This window comes from Rosa chinensis, chromosome 2 (genome assembly GCF_002994745.2).
Source record: "Rosa chinensis cultivar Old Blush chromosome 2, RchiOBHm-V2, whole genome shotgun sequence".
NCBI classification, from domain to species: Eukaryota; Viridiplantae; Streptophyta; class Magnoliopsida; order Rosales; family Rosaceae; genus Rosa; species Rosa chinensis.
Window position 1 is genome coordinate 42,665,058 of NC_037089.1, and position 17,280 is coordinate 42,682,337.

The 17,280-nt window shown below is 37.3% G+C and overlaps 1 protein-coding gene and 1 long non-coding RNA gene across 2 annotated transcripts; one reads left to right on the forward strand and one right to left on the reverse strand.

Moving 5' to 3' along the window:
* The first annotated feature begins 11,777 nt into the window (after positions 1 to 11,777).
* On the forward strand, positions 11,778 to 14,210 carry LOC112188632. The gene is made up of 2 exons (XR_005806404.1): positions 11,778 to 12,076; positions 13,843 to 14,210. It is a non-coding gene; the product is annotated as an uncharacterized LOC112188632 (long non-coding RNA).
* An 831-nt stretch (positions 14,211 to 15,041) lies between these two features.
* Positions 15,042 to 16,389, reverse strand: LOC112188278 (uncharacterized protein At4g28440). The gene is made up of 2 exons (XM_024327368.2): positions 16,020 to 16,389; positions 15,042 to 15,596 (listed from the first exon to the last, which is right to left on the reverse strand). The coding sequence occupies exons 1-2, from the start codon at positions 16,285 to 16,287 to the stop codon at positions 15,394 to 15,396; spliced, it is 471 nt and encodes a 156-aa protein (XP_024183136.1). The 5' UTR covers positions 16,288 to 16,389; the 3' UTR covers positions 15,042 to 15,393.
* Between the last annotated feature and the right edge of the window lie 891 nt (positions 16,390 to 17,280).

Below are 17,280 nucleotides of genomic sequence, written 5' to 3' on the forward strand. Positions count from 1 at the left end.
ATTTCATTCCAGTATGCGGTAAACTGCCACATTGGACAATGATTCCTCATCATAGTTGTAGAAGTCAGGCGCAGGAGAACAATATATTTTTTTATTTTTTATTTGAGAAGAATAAACTTTATTAATGTAAAAGATTACGACTGTGAGGATAATTCTATAGAGTATTAATTACTCTATAGTAGATGACCGATTCATACCCATAATGTAGTACCAATCAATGGCGGAACTTCAAGGGGGCCAGAGTGGGTTGCATGGTAATGTAGTAAAGTCATTTGTGTGTTCTAGTCCATAATAAATAAATAAAATAAAAATAAAAATAGTCATTTGAGTGGATTGCATGGTCAAAATGATCAAAAATAAAAGAAGGGAAATATTATCTGGAATGGAAAATAAATGGTTTGAAATGGACATTGCATTTCAATTACATAGAAAAATGAAGGGAACTGGAATTCCTCATCATACATTCAAAGGCTCAAAGTCTTTGACTATGATAGGTATAGTGACTTGTTAGTTTATTTCTAACAGAGCAGTCACACTGCTGCAATGGAGAATTTCTGTATATTTTGTTAATCAATTGTAAATCTGAGATTTACTACATTGAAAAGTAGAGCACATATTGAGACAGTGTATAATGCCAAATCTGGACTTTGCTGAAAACAAATCACCACTTTACTGAAATTAAATGAAGAGATGGATATCAATAAAAGGAATAGATTCATTTCTAGTTATTTTCTGCTTCAGCTATGTATTGCCCTGAGAGCTTATATCACAATGGGGTCTGGCAGTCTGTCACCAGGCCAATTTCTTCTTGTACACCAGAAAATTACTTCTCCAAGAGGCATATTTGAGCTAGGTTTCTTCACACCAGGTAACTCTCAAAACTATTACATAGGCATCTGGTACAAAAATGTACCCAATCAAATAGTTGTTTGGGTGGCAAACAGAAACCAACCGATTATTGATCCAACTTCCTCATCATTTGTACTCCTTGAAAATGGAAACTTGACCTTAAATAGCCCCTCAATGGTGGCAATATGGTCAACTAATTCAACATCAAAGGGTAAAAATTCTACCATAGCCATGCTTCTTGACAATGGAAACTTTGTCATAAGAGATGCATTTGATTCGTCTGATGTTATATGGCAGAGTTTCGACCACCCAACAGATACTTGGCTGCCAGGTGCAAAGCTTGGTTATAATATGCTTACCAAGGAAAGCCTAATTCTTACTCCCTGGAGAAACCCAGAAAATCCAGTGCCTAGTCTGTTTTCATTTGAACTGGAAAAAAATGGGACAAGTTTTTGGTTGTTTTGGAATAAAAGTAAAACCCGCCAATAGGGTCAAAACTTTTCTTCACCGGACAAAATGATACCCAACTTTCAAAAGTGATCAAAATGATACCTAAATTTTTAAAAACAAATCAACTTGATACCCAACTTTCAAAAGTGATCAAAATGATACCTTAAGTTTTAAAAACAAATCAATTTGATACCTCGGTATAATTTTTTGTAACTTTTTGTTAAATTGATCACGTGTGGTGCAGTATTTTATGGGGTTATAATAATATTTTACACAAAAAAACTATGTTTCAATTATTTTTTATTTTACTTTGTTAATTCTCTTCTTCTTCTTCTATCTCTGCCTCTCTCTCTCTCTTCCCATTTTTCTTTGTTTCTTTAGAAGTTGGGAAACATCCGAACTTTATTTGTTTCTACGATTGATGGTAGAATTGAAATTGAATGGAAGATTTTTTTTTTTTTTTTTTAATTCTATAGAAGAAGAAGATTGGGTTATAGATGATTGATGGCCCTCTGACCACGAATCACTTCAATTTTTGTGCTTGATTTTGCATTTGATTTAACAAAGAAGTTAAAAAAAAGGGGGCTACATATTGACTACTACGTAGTTTGGGTCCAAAATCAATTCAATCTCTAAATTTCTAATTTCATCAAGAACACCCCTGCACTTTCAATTTTAATCTAGGGTTTTTTGCACCAACAGTATCTGGAGACTTGGGTGACTGACAATATGATACCTGAACTTACAAAGTTATCAATATGATACCTAGACTCACTTTTTATCATCAACATCGTATCTCCGTCACTTTTCCGTAACGCAGCCGTTGGTTTGAGCATGTGAGTCTCACGTGAGTCATTAAATGAGGACAAAATGACTTATTTACCCTCAAAAGCTTTTTTTTTTTTCCTTTTCTTTCCTCTTCTTTTTCGGCTTCTTCTTCCTCCTAATCTAAATCATCAAGAACTCACCCTAGTTCTGGTGATAATCTGGTCATCAAACCCAAGAAGCCCAAGTTTGATCTCCAGCTGATCTAAGGGAACCCAACTGATTTAATTGGAGATCAAAACCTCTAGTAGAACAATTGAATGTACCTGCAATTCCAATGTGATATAAGTCTCCGTCTTCTACCATATATCTACTTCATCCTTTTCATACCCATTTTGTTAAATTCAATACCCATTTTATTTCCAACAAAAAACAATTGAGTTTCCTAAGAAAATTTCATAAGGAGTGGTGGATTGTTTGATCTTGAAAACCATGTATGGATTGGATTGATAATTTCAAGAGTGGTGAGTTTTGAGGAGTTGGAGATGGCGAATCAGGTGTGAAAGTGAAGAGGGAGACGATTACAGCATCCATGACATGGAATTGGAGTCTTTTGCTGTGATTTTCTTTGGTTTTTGATGTTTTCAGAAATCTGCTGGGTTCTTGTATTTTGATTCTTTCTCATCTGGGTTTGGCTTGGTTTGTCCAGTCTTGCTGGTTTCGGGATATGGGTGCTTTTCAATATTCATGCTTTGAACTCAGAACACTTGTGTTTGGTGGGTTAGCCAGGCGAATGTCAACAAGCTTCATTTCTTGTTACATTGATATACATGGTGTTAATTTCAGTTGTTCCTGCTCTGAAGAGCACTCACCGCTTTCCTCTTGCTGCTCTAGATCTCAACCTACACCACTCTGGCCAGCAATAAATTCAAAGAAACGACGCCGTCGAGCGAGCTGTGCTCAGACAACTCAAACGAGATGGAGTCTCCAACGGTGTCCGTCCGTCAGAGAATTGGGTTCAATTTTGCTTTTAGTTTTGCATTGATTGAAAAAAGTTATCGTATGGTTGATTGTCTTGCTAGAAAATGTCATCATCTCATCTGTTTGCAATTTGCAGATGAAAAAGGAAATAGAAATAGTTTGGCCTAGAAATCTGGGTTGGCCATTTGGTGTTCATATCCACCTGGTTTTGGTGTTGATGATGAGATTGTGAAGCATATTCTCCGGTCGATATGCCAAGCATATCATCTCCTTCTCACCTCGGTCTTGAATCGAAGGCACCCCATTATTTTTGAGGCATTTTCTGAATCAAGTTTGGGAATGAGTTTGGTCATTTTTTTGTCCGAGTGTTGTTATTTTGGAAGAATTTGGGACTGATATTAGTTGAAAAAGTCTTTTTTGCCCTCCGTCAATGAGTCACGTGCGTTGCACGTGATCAAATTTGACGGCTCTGTGACTGAAAATGACTGTGGGTATGACGGAGATACGAAAAATTGAGTTTGGGTATCATATTGATAACTTTGTAAGTTCGGGTATCATATTGTCAGTCACCTAAGTCTCCAGACACTGTTAGTGCAAAAAACCCTTTGATCTAATAGGTCCAATTTGTTAGTCTTCCGACAATTGAGTCATTTTACTTATTGACGTGGCTCATATATGGCCTATGTTTTATGATGTGGTGTTGAGGTGGCCTGCATAGTCAATTTTGGAGTGAGTCCCACTATTAGAAATCTATCAAATAAATAGTTTTTCAACAAATAATCCAACTATATATAACTTGAACCCATAACAGAATATTAATGAATTGGACCTATGAGATCAAAATTGAAATTATATGGGTGTTTTTAATGAAATTAGAAGTTCAGGGACTGAATTGATTTTGGACCTAAACCACAAAGTAGTAACTAGTATTTAGTCTTAAAAAAAATAAACTGAGGTATCAAATTGATTTGTTTTTAAAACTTTAGGTATCATTTTGATCACTTTTGAAAGTTGAGCATCAAGTTGATTTGTTTTTAAAATTGTAGGTATCATTTTGATCACTTTTAAAAATTTAGGTATCATTTTAATCACTTTTAAAAATTAAGTATCATTTGTCCGGTGGAGAAAAGTTTTAACCCTAGTGGTGGGTTTTACTCTTGGAATAATTCTGAAACTTACTGGGCTGGTGGATATGGGATAGGGAAAGTTTTCAGTTTCGTTCCTGAAGCAGCAAATAAAGATTATATTTCAAGTTTCACTTTTGATTCAAATGAGAATCGAAGCTATTTCACATATGCTGCTGCCTATCCTGACACCTTCATTAGGTTCATACTAGATTCCAGTGGCCAATTCAAGTTGTATATATGCTAGAAAGGGATTCACCCAGTGGTCTTTGATATGGATGCAACCAAATGAACAATGTGATGTTTATGCTTCATGTGGTGCTTTTAGTACCTGAAGCAACACACAGAATTTGTATCTTTGCGGTTGCTTGAAAGGATTTGAACCGAAAGTAGCTGAAGATTGGAAACTAGAAGACCACTCAGAAGGCTGTGTGAGAAATGCTCCTTTTAACTGCAGTGATGAAAGCAATAACACATTTATCATCATGCCTCATGTTCTTTATCCAGTAAATTTCGAGTCTTTCGCAGTTGCAAACCTAGACGAATGTAAATCAGCATGCTTAAGAAATTGCTCATGCACTGCTTTTGCTTATGATAGCCAGTGTCTGGTTTGGAAAGGAGATCTGTTCAATCTAAGGCAACTAACATCTGATGGAAAATTGAGCAAAGCTTTACATCTTCGAGTTGCAGCATTTGAGAAAAATCAAATGATAGACTCTACAGATAAGAAAAGGAGAGAAACTACGTGGATTGTTATTGTAGTACTTTCTAGCTTCTTTGGTTTGTTAAGCTTTATGATGGTATTCATCAGAAAGAAACAGTCATCAGAAGAGATGGAAACAGACGAGGATTCTTTGCTGCTATTCAAGTACAAAGATTTGAGAAGAGCAACACACAACTTCTCACAAAAAATTGGGGAAGGAGCTTTTGGTTCCGTTTTCAAGGTGACGTCGCTCTTGGGAAGCGCGCAATTTAACCCTGAAAATATCGTTAGTAGTATAAGCAAATAGGGATCGTTCTATTCCGGGGATTGAGGGTACACCTGTCATTGTGAAACAAATAAAGAAAAGTATTATTTACAAAAATAAAATAAAGAATATAAATATATACAATTGTATAAACAAATAAAGAATTAAAATAATAAAGTATTATTTACAAAAATAAAATAAAGAATAGAAATATATACAAGTAACAAAATAAAAAGGGGGGGGGGGGTTTAAGAATTATAGAATTGAAAATTAAGATAAATAAAATAAAGAAAATGTAAAAACATATATACAAGGGTGGAACGCAAGGAACAAAGATCAAAATCAATTCCATGTAATCAAATTCGATTCAAACCCTATAATTGTTCTTCCAAGTCATGAGAGAGGAGTTGATCATGTGAAACATTCGAAAGAAAATGATTTCCCATATTTTACTTTTCAATGCTAATTAACCTAAGCGAAAGCACCTAGATTAATCCTATCAAACATGCAATCAAGCCCTAGAAAGCTAGTCAATCATGACATGTTCAACGCATTAGACATAGAGAAAGGCTATCAACTCAAGTGTACAACTTAGTTATGGAAAAGTCCACCTAATTGCAATCCTCTTCAATTAAATTCGATTCTTGTCCAGAACCTTTACTACTTTTGATTCAAGTTACACAAAACGAAAAGTCGATTTCATGTTCTTAAACCTAGCACCAATTACATGCAAATCCTATAAGTGTCGACCCAAATAAGATAAACATATAAAAGTTTTCTGTAAAGCAAATTTAATCGAACAAACTCACATAAGCAACTTAGAATCACAATTATAGAATTCGAAAACTTTATTTAAACATAGAAATTGGGCTTAAACTTTGCCCTAAACATTATTGTTAACTAGAAACAAGTTCATACGAAATCAAACAAGGAAACCAAAAAGGTTACAAGGAAAAGGAACGAATTACACCGTGAGTGGAGATGGAGATGGAGAGCTAGATGGTTGGATCTTGAATCTTGGAAGCAAGCCTTCAAGGTGGATGATGGAGGATATGATCTTCACGGCTCCTTCTTCTTCTTCCTCTCCTTGCTTGAAAATGCAGAACTTTGCAACTAGAGAATGGAGAAGGAAAATGGAAAGGAAATGGAGAGACAAGAAGATGAAATGGATGAAGGAATGTTGTGTGGGAAAATGGAAAGGAAATGGAGAGACAAAGAAGATGGAATGGATGAAGGAATTGGTATAGGAAATGGTGACAAAGGAAAATGGAGAGGAAATGGTGAGACAAGGAGATGAAATGGATGAAGGAATGTTTGGGAAAATGGTGACTAAGGAAAATGGAGAGGAAATGGTGAGACAAAGAAGATGAGATGGATGAAGGAATGTGTTTTGAGAGTGAGAGGAGAAGTGTATTTATAGCCCAAAAAATGATGAATGGAGGGTGGAGATGAACATAAATTAGGAAGCCTTTTAATTGCATTCTAAGACTTCTCTAGTAATGTATGCAGACTTTATTATTTGGAGCTTAATCTCATAGTTACATTATGTTTGTTTAATCTAGGGCTCTGCTTTACATTTTTCATTTGTGATTCATTTTTGTTGTAGTCCAATTCTTCAGGTGAGTCACTTGTTGTAATGTTTCCTACTATTACATCTAATGAACTGACTGTTAAAACCAAAATCATGCTCACAATCATATGCACACAAGCTCGATATCAACCATATAAAGATCAAGGCTTACTTTCAGCTATCACTGGCATGGATTCCATCTCTGCAGCCTTGCAAACACGATCACTTGAATATGACCTGATTCAATTACTTACCAACCTTGCTTCTCAATGGACAAAACTAATGCAAATCAACGTGGTGGTAACAGGGACCGATTCACCTATATATATGGGATCACTAGACCTCAAAAGCCTTCCATCAAAGCAGTTCTTGAGGAACTAGGTCTCCTAGTTAGATTTTTAATATAACACTTCATTGTAGTCTTTCTTGTAGACGAAGAATTGGATTACTAACCTTAATGAATTGATACACTTATTCATTAAGCTACTAGTATTGATTTGGAGTTTGTGTCCACGTTAAACTGGATTTAACATTAAGCTAATTATCAATTTACTTTATGTTAATGTGTGACAAGTCCATATTCGATTCTAACACTGACACCCCATTTGGTCAAAAAAAAAATTCACATAAAATAAAGTAGAATAAATCATTGATATATTTTATGTTACTATCTTGTCAGCTAATGGCATTTCTTATGTATCCAATCAAAGATAATTTCTATTGACACCTCCAAATTTGCTCATTTGAATTATTGAATTATATATATATATATATATATATATATATATTTATATTTATATATATAGGAGGGATCAGAGGAGGACGCTCGTGAAGTTGAAGAATGCAGACGAAACACGTGTTAGGCATCCATTGGTTTAAAGAAAATCCCAACAAGTCTAGGAAACCTCACCGGAAGTCTCCAAAGAGGTTGTCAAAGATCTCATATGGAGCCGGAGAGGTTTATTGCTTTAACACTTCATTGTAGTCTTTCTTGTAGAAGAAGAATTGGATTACTAACCTTAATGAATTGATAGACTTATTCATTAAGCTACTAGTATTGATTTGGACTTTGTGTCCACGTTAAACTGGATTTAACATTAAGCTAATTATCAATTTACTTTATGTTAATGTGTGACAAGTCCATATTCGATTCTAACACTGACACCCCATTTGGTCAAAAAAAAAATTCACATAAAATAAAGTAGAATAAATCATTGATATATTTTATGTTACTATCTTGTCAGCTAATGGCATTTCTTATGTATCCAATCAAAGGTAATTTCTATTGACACCTCCAAATTTGCTCATTTGAATTATTGAATTATATATATATATATATATATATATTTATATATATAGGAGGGATCAGAGGAGGACGCTAGTGAAGTTGAAGAATGCAGACGAAACACGTGTTAGGCATCCATTGGTTTAAAGAAAATCCCAACAAGTCTAGGAAACCTCACCGGAAGTCTCCAAAGAGGTTGTCAAAGATCTCATATGGAGTCGGAGAGGTTTATTGCTTCCCTGAATAAACCTGTATTGCCCCCCAATAGAGATCCATTCCACCCCCCCCCCCCCCCCCCCGCCCCCAATAGAACTATCGGTCACTAGAATGAGAACTAATCTCTATAAAATTAGTCAAATAAAACTTTAATTAAGGAAAAAAAACGAGGAGATTACATCAATTCAAAACATTTATTGCCTCATAATAGACGTCTATTAATTGCCCCCTAATAGACATTTAACAAACCAATATTGTCCCCCAATAGACATTCAAAATATTTCTCTTTTCTTTTTTCTTCCTTCTGGGCCTCCTACCCCTACTTTACCCAAAAAAAAAAACAGATTTTATAAAGAAAACTAGACCAAATTAGATGATGGAATTCTTTTCAAAGCGGTGCATGCATAAATTGCTTTGCCAAGCAATCAAGACAATTGCCCACTACTTAGAACTCCCAAGACTATTTCCAGTGTCGTTTTACACCCTTCATGATGTGAATATCAATCAAAAAGCAAGCGCATGCTACAATGGATGGCAGCTAGCTCCCATGGCAAGTCATAATCTCATTCACCAATAGAGAAGTAGTGGCAAATGAAATTACCAATTACTAATGAACTCCCAAGAATTTAACCAATTACCAATGAAAAAGTAGAAATAGAAAGAGCTGAACCAAACCAAAGCAAGTAAGAACCAACACATATAGCAAACCTGAATTAACAGCCAAAATCTCAATTTCACATCCACAACCAAATTCCAAATCACCATCCCCAAAAAATCTACACCTGTGTAACAAACCTCCTAAACTGATAAGCAGCCACAATGGCAAAGACCACCGGCACTCTGGTAGAGGCTGCTGAGACCTATCATCCCCGTCTACCGTTTTATCAATCGAGCTCTCATTGATCCTCCCCTTCAGCAACCGGATCACCTCAGGCATTAATTCCACCACCAAAGCATCGCCAGATTTCTCGATGTAATCGGAATAATCTTATGAGATTCTAGAAACGCTCGATCAGCGGTGGCAGCGAGGTGAGCTTCGCTGATGTTAGATTAAGGTTTCGAGGAAGGAGAGGCTCTAGTAAGGCTTTCAAGGAGACGTTGCTGCTCTTTGACGGTGGGTACCAGCAGTTGTCCCTCCGAGACTCAGGTCTCCGATGTGCTATGGCGTCGCCGGAGCTTCAAGACTCTGAACGACTCGCTCCGGTGAGGATGGGAATTCGAGGAACCGGACGTGGTGTTTGTAGAGAGAGAAGAAAGAGAGCGATCTGAAATCGGAGAGAGAGAGAGAGATATATATATATATATATACATACATACATACATACATACATACATACATACATATATATATATATATATATATATATATATGAAATTGGAGAGAGATGAGAGAGGAGAGAGAGCGTGATCTGGAAAAGGAGAGAGATTAAGGAATAAACAATTTGGTTAAAGGTATAAAGTTGATAATAAATTTCAAGGGTTGAGATTATTTTATAAGGGTTGGGTCACTTACACCGTCGGTGCATAGAATAATTTCTATTGTTATTTTGCTTGAAATTGGGTAAGTGGGAATGAAAATTTGTTGTTGGGATAAGTGAGACAATTTTAGCTGATTTTAGTGCTTTGGGTTAAGGACCCTTATTTATTTGAGAACAAAAAGAATATGATAGTCATAAAATTGCGTAATCATTGCTGAAAATAGATATACATAAATATAAAAAGTGATTTTCATCTTCATTTTTTTTATTAAAAAAAAAAAAGCAGCTGGTGCACCTGCTCTCAAATCTTAATTAATGAAACTGCAGAATATAAGGGGAGGACATAGAGCCTAGATTACAATAAGCATTAAGAGAACATCATGAAATAATACTAGGTTTTCCACAAAATCTATGTATTCTAACATGCACCAATTAACAAAAAGTGCTCGACTGACTACTCCATTTGTTTTAACAAAGCGGTGATATAATGGAAAAATAACTCTATCATGAAGAAGCATAATTAGTTAATTACAAATAGCACAGCTTTCCTAAGATGTTGCTGCACGGAAATAGATCCGGCAACACTATTTTCATCTTGCCACCAGAAGGTTGCATCCATTTGATCAAATAAATGGCTCGCCGCCTTGCTAAGCCAGACAAGGCACACTGGGTGTGCAATCAAGGAAAGAGCCCACCTCGCCCTACCAAATAGTGGCAGGGACTTATTAGCACCATAAAGCCACGTATAACTAAAATTAAAATGCAATAATCAAAATAGAAAAATAAAATTGGACCAAAGCCAAAGCCAAAGCCCAGGCTTAAATACCACTAGGCCCAAGTCCAAGTTGAAAACGGCAGAGGCCGTGTGTGATGCCCCAGAAATTCGTATTTATTTTTCGAGGATTTTCCGGAATCTAAATTGTGATTTTTGGACAATTTCGTGACTCGTGGATGAAGTGGAAGTGTTTCGGACGAATTTTTATTCGGAAAGTGTGACTTTAGGGGGGTTGCAAAGGTTGACTTTTGAAGCGTTGGGATTCTCCGAAAACTTCCTTCACGAAAGTTGTAGAGCACGTCGTTACGAGTTCGTGGACATGTGGAACGCGAGAATCGGAGTTCGTATGAGAAAGTTATGGCTAGCGGAAGAAGTTTCCGTTTTAGTATAAATAGAGGAAAATCTGAAATTATTTCAAAATTGCATATTTCCATTTCCGGAAATCTTCTTTCCTTTCTCTTCTCTCTCGTCCGCTCCCTCAGTATCGAAGATTTTCGACTGACCCGACCCGAACCCGGCCGATCCGACCCGGCTTTTCCGGCCAACTGCGGCGGTCTCCGGCCGTGAGACTTGGTCAGCAGGGTCGCCTCCTCCGTCTGGTCGTCCCTCTGGTGGTCTCTATCGCCGATTTTTCTCCACGGCGGCGCTGCAAGGTGGTGCAGCCTTGTGTTTTAGGACCCGGCCGGAAAACACAACTCCGGCGACTTCATGGCTTCAACGATTCCTTGGTTGAGCTCAGAGCGGCCTCGTTGGTCGATCCTTGATGGTTGTTTGGATCGATTCACGTGAAACTTCGATCAACTCGGATTGGATCACTGTTCACGGCTTGTGAGGTAGTTTTCGATCCCTTAGGCTTGTTTTCTGACTTCGATCCAGTTATGAGAATTCACAAGCATGCTTAGATGAAGCTTTTTGATGTTGGGAGTTTTGTGAAATAATGAGTTTTTGGCCGGCGGCGGTGCACCACCGTCTGTGGCGGTGTTCCGGCCACTTAAGGAACTGTTTTTGGTATTATATATGTTCTACTCGTTAATACGAGCGTTTCGATATATAATATGCAAGTTTTGGAGTTCGTTTGGAATTGTTATGATTTTTGCAGTTTCATACCGATCGATTTATGCTATCCGTGAGGATTTGGGCATCCGATCGACTTGTGGTTTGGTCACATCGATCGTGGGCGTAGTCCGGAGACTTTGGGAGGTCTCGGATGTGGTTTTGCCTCGATTGGCGCCACTTTGGGGATTTTAGTTCAAAAACAGGGGTTTCGAACTTTAATCAAATGTGAATCGTTACTGATTTAAGATCATTTTTATTTTTCTTTTAGCTTGGTAAAACTAACAAATGACCATGGACTGGACAAATGGGGTGGGACTACTTATCTCATTAGGCAATTGCTTCATCCCTCAAATGCTAAATCTTCTTCTTGATCCTCCTCCTGCTAGGATGTTCTGAGATTTGCATATTTTGTGTGTTAAGCAGTCTTGTTTCATTATGTTCATCAACGACGTAGTTGTGTTTGTCGGCTGCCTAACCAATGGATTTTCATTCTTGAATTAGGTATCTAGCGAACACTTGTATGGTCCGTTGATGTCGTTGTCTTCCTTCTAATTTTCTGGTAAGATAGTGGTTAATTTTGCTGGGTATCAGATGTGGATATTTTGGATTTAGGATTGTGAGCACCTAGTCATATCACATGCATTTCTTCTTCAATACGGGATATAGGCTTTCATTTGAATTTGTTAGGTAGTGATAACTGAATGTGGTGGTTGATTCATGCCCTTTCTCTCCAGAATTACTGGTTCACTTTCTTTCTAAATAACTAAGTGAATCCTTCCCCCTCCCTCTTTTTTAGTGAAAACGGTACAAAAGAACCTCTTTTTATTGTTGTAGGCCAAGACAAGACTAGATGAAGATCAAGAAGCGAAGTTGGAGTGACATTGATTTTTAACTTTCAAGCTTTCAAATTTGTAGGGCTGCTATCATCCTAATGTATTTCAGAACATTTCTGTTCTTTACTACATCTGTAATTCTTGTTCTTAAAAACTCCTGATATAGTTCATCAAATGTGTTGAATTCTCTAATAAAACAAGTGGCAATTTTTTTTGTGTGGTTGAAGCTTGTAAGGGCTTGTTACTACTGTTAGAGAGAAGTGTTGTTGTTTAATGTTAAGATTATCAAGAATTTTCTTAGTTAAAGATGTCTTTCTATTCCCCTCTTTACTGTTCTTCTCTCACCTCTCTTTTGTTCTATTTGACTTGAAATGCTAACTCAAGGTTGATATCTAAGATGTTTCCTTATATCCCCCATTTAAATTGAATTTGAAAATGTCATTCCACTCGGATCATAAAGTTAGTGTACTGATCACTTTTATTTAATCAGCTTGCAATGATGATGTGTGATGAATGTTTCAAGGATTCAAGGAAGTTTTATGTACTTTATCTTCAGTCTAAGGCAGTGACTGCTGGTAATATAGGAGTTTTGACTGAGCTGCAGAAGAGACAATTTGCATGTCCTGAGATTTTAAACTTGGATCAACTAGTAGACTTTGTTACTTTTCTGCAGGCATAAATATAATTTCTTCTTTTTCTTCCTGTTTTGAGACACTCAATATGTATCCCATAGACTTAATAAGTCGTCATTTGTATGTCACATTATTTAGTTTCCTTTGCAATGATGTTTATGACCAAAGATTGATGCTAATATTGTATTCAATCAGCTTGCAATAACGATGCATGATCAATTTCCAATGAGTCCAGTAGAAGTTTTGTTCAAAGTTCATGCACTTGAAGAGAAAGAGACTTGGAAGCCTTAATGAGATGCATACTTACAGGACTCTAAACTGAAAATAAGCCGTTGCTGTTGTTTCTAGTTAATTGTTTTCCTTTTTTTTTTGGGATTAGTCTAAACACCATGAGGATTGAGATGTAAAATTGGTATGCCTACGGTATCTACATATATATCATCTTCTCTACAATGTTGTCATTTTTGTTATCTTGGTATAAGGCAGCTTCTTGTATCTAGCTTTTGTTTCTTAAAAGTAGACACAATTGCATTTGTGGCAGTGAGGTGTTATAGCTTCTGATATGTTTGATTTAGAAAAGGTTCTTACATGTTGGAGTTCAAGCCAAAGCTCTTACAGCCAAACTCTTCTTATATGTCAGCCCTTGCACTTTTTAGTGTGAGAGTATAGTCACCTAGTTGAGTTTGAGTTCACAGGATTTTGGTTCATAATATAGAAAGTTGCAAAGGTTGATAGGGACTATGAGCTGACACTTTGAGTTCACTTCCCCATTTTTCCTCTTCCTTTATGGTTTTGCCATGTCCCTTTAAGATTTCCCCAGTAAGCTGACATTTAATTCTTCCTTTTCAATCTGTGCGCAGATTCTTGATGAATGCAGATCCATCCCTTCCATTCCTGAGCTGACTTCAAACACCATCCATTTCATTTGATCACCTTTTGTAATAGAGCAGCAAAGACGTTCTACACTCATCACACATACATTATGTTTCCCTCCTGTCTAGTTTTCTCTTGCTTGCATTCCTCTTGAAATTGGGGTGCAGTCAATGCTTGCATCTCTCTGTTTGAGCACATTAACAAACGCATAGTTTAATGGCAGTTTACTCTGCATGTAACAGTGGTTATTTAATGGAAAAATGTGGTCTAGGCATAGTTCTTGGTGCTTGGAGTCTTTATTCTTATGTTTTTGTGGGTCAAGACCTTTGAATAATAATCAAGATCTCTTCCATCACTATGTGCTCATTTCTGTAGGGATATTAGACAATATGTGAACAGGGTTTCGGCTTTGAAGCTTATTGTTCTGAGTTTTGTGGACCTTAATGATAGATGAGGCCGCTTGAGTAAAAGTCTGTAGTTATTTGGATTTTTTTTTTCCTTCTTGAATCTGAATCTATTGCAACCATCTTTAAATTTTGAATAATGGATACGGAAATCTGGGTAATGCCATAATGAGACTGTACTGCTAGTTAAGCTCAACAAATATCTAAACACACCCGAGGCTAAAAGTTTAAGAATATATGAACCTTTGCCACTAAATCACACCCAACGGCAGCAACTGCTGGCAGACCAGCTGATGGCTGTTACTCTATACAACCTCTAGTCCTCTATACTACTACAGTATAGGATTAAGTCTACAAGCATATGCAAAATAATCAGCCATTATTATGCACGTCATGCCAATCTTTACATCCCTTGCTGCTATCAGTTTGAGCCAAAGCAGAGTACCCCATTCTGGTTGGCCGCATTGGGACAGAGAATGTGGGTTGGGTCAGAGTCTAGGCACAAGGCAGAGGGAGCTGAGTGTTAGCCAGTCTATGATTTTACAATTCCAGGAACGCTCAGACATTTGATCACTTCAATCTGAGGTTCTATTACATATTTATGTTTGGAAGATAACATAGTGGAGAAAGCATGAGCATGATTAATAAAACTGTAACTGATCAACATCTCAGACTCCTTTTTGTAATAACAAGGTTGTTCTAATAAATATGAAGTTCTTAGATGAATCCTTGCTGCAAATTTGAAATTGGTCCCGAAACCTGGTTGTAACTTTAAAGGGAGCTGTCAAAACTCAAGAAGATATGCATTTCTTGCAGCTGAAATTGTCTTGTAGGAAATTGCAACACCCGCTATGGTTCATACAAATTGTTGCAAGCAAACAGATATAATGTACAAGATAGGATTATTCTTGAACATATATGACCACACTTTTTCCAAGTCATAATATTAGCATCCGAAAACTCACTAGCAAATAACAAGAGTGAAAATATCTTCAGGAAAACAGGAGAAGAACCACATATCAGCTGTAGTATCCCCGGAAAGTAACGGTTAGGAACACCAATCTAACCTTTGATTGCTACTAACTCACTAATATCCACTCTCACAATATACCCATCACTCAGTCTTCCATCAAATTAGCTTTTCTGATCTGTTTCCGCAACACTAACTAATTCATACTCGACAAGAGAAAGGTTGTTGGCCTCCTTGACTTCAAAGCTGGCCGGTTCTGTAACTTCAACACGACCCCATTTATCAACTGCAAGCCTCATAGTCCCCTTGAACATGTCAATCTTTGCATTGCGCAGGATCACAGTGGTGCCGGGCGTCATAATGTCAACTGCACATATAACCCAAAATGTAAGCTCAACAATCACTTTACAGTTCTACCAAAACACACTCCGAACCACTCCATATATAGTCCTCTTTAATCATACACACTCCCAAAGCCCCCAATATTCCGTACGATACAAAATGCTCCACAATCCTATTATCACATCAACCACACCCACAAGGCCACAACACAACAATCCAACACCCTACAATGGTGATATAATATGTACACAGACACATTTAGCAATCAATCATGTGCATAGTTAATCAAGTCGGTCCGAAAACAACAGCAATATCAGAGATCCATAACTTTCATGCTATAAAACACAGATCTGAAGATCCACCACACAGATTAACACATAGAGAGAAAGGTTAAACAAAGCCAGAAGATCATTTCCCTAAACGGCTTAAGAAGGCAGCGACACTGTACCTTGGTCATTGCGAGCAGTGAAGACAATGGTGCCAGTCTCATCGCCGACGAGGCACTCAGCGATCCGAGGGGGCTGAAGAGGGCGAGAGGAGAGGGAGGATCGGGCGCCGGCGTTCTTGGAGGTGACCTTGACCGGATTGGAGCTGACGACCTTGACGGTGAGGGTGTGGCCGCTCGTGCCTGGCTGAATCTCCTCCACCTTTATGAACACCGGCTTTCTCTTCGCCGTCACCGTCGCCCCTGACGCGTTCGCTGTCGCCGTTGCCATTGGGATTTGAGAGAGTGAGATTCCTACGCCTTTGGCCTCTTGGGTTTTCGCGAGCGAGAGAGCTGCTTCTGAGAAACCCTAACCCTAGCTCGCTCCAATTTGGGAGTATTTGAGGTGTGTGGAGAGGGCGGCCTTTGCTACCGGGCCTCTCTCTTTTTGCCAGTTCGGCCCATATTCCAAGTCGGATAATTTCTAATGTTTCTGTTCAGTTTTACCATTTCCAAATCCAAGGGTGGGGTAACTGTTTTTGGTTTTTACGTTACGTGTAAGGATATATTGGTAATTTTATTTATTTATTTTACATCAGTATTCGATTTTATTTTCTGAGAAATTATTTTATTTTATTAGCATTCCTCTTCCCCAAGTTGGTTTTGAAAACCATTTGAGGAATCAAAGCAGAGAGGAGAGGAAGAAGGAGAAGCATCTCACTGAGTTGGGTTCTGCGTAAATCTCTCTCTTTGGTCTTGAGGTATGAGTCCAACTGTTTCAGTTCAATTCAACTCTCTTTATTATTAAGCTTGAACTTTTTTACTTTCTCTAGTAGGTTCTTGATATTATGACTATAATCATGATTGTCGTGCTGAATCTTACTTGAAGAACAAGGGTGTTGCAATATATATATATTCATTTGAATTTGTGGTTTCAGGCATGATTTTGTGATTTCAATTAGTACAACATTTATATGCTCTGTCGTCGAAAGATTGTTGTGGTTCCTCAGTTCCTGACAAGTTAGCAAGCTCTGCAGTTAATTTTATTTAGACATTATCTCCTTCATGTCATGTACAGATCATGAAGTGGATAATTAGCTGGGCATTATGTTTTAAAAGAAAATGGAACTTCTGCATATAATAATATCTCATATTGATGTAGGTTTTACCAAGTCTTCAGCTTGAATCATACAAGAATGCTTTAAGTCGGTGGTAATGGTAATAGGTGTTGAAAAGAGTATCAATAGGTGTTAAAGGGCAACCGTTAATACCCAGAATAGCTAAA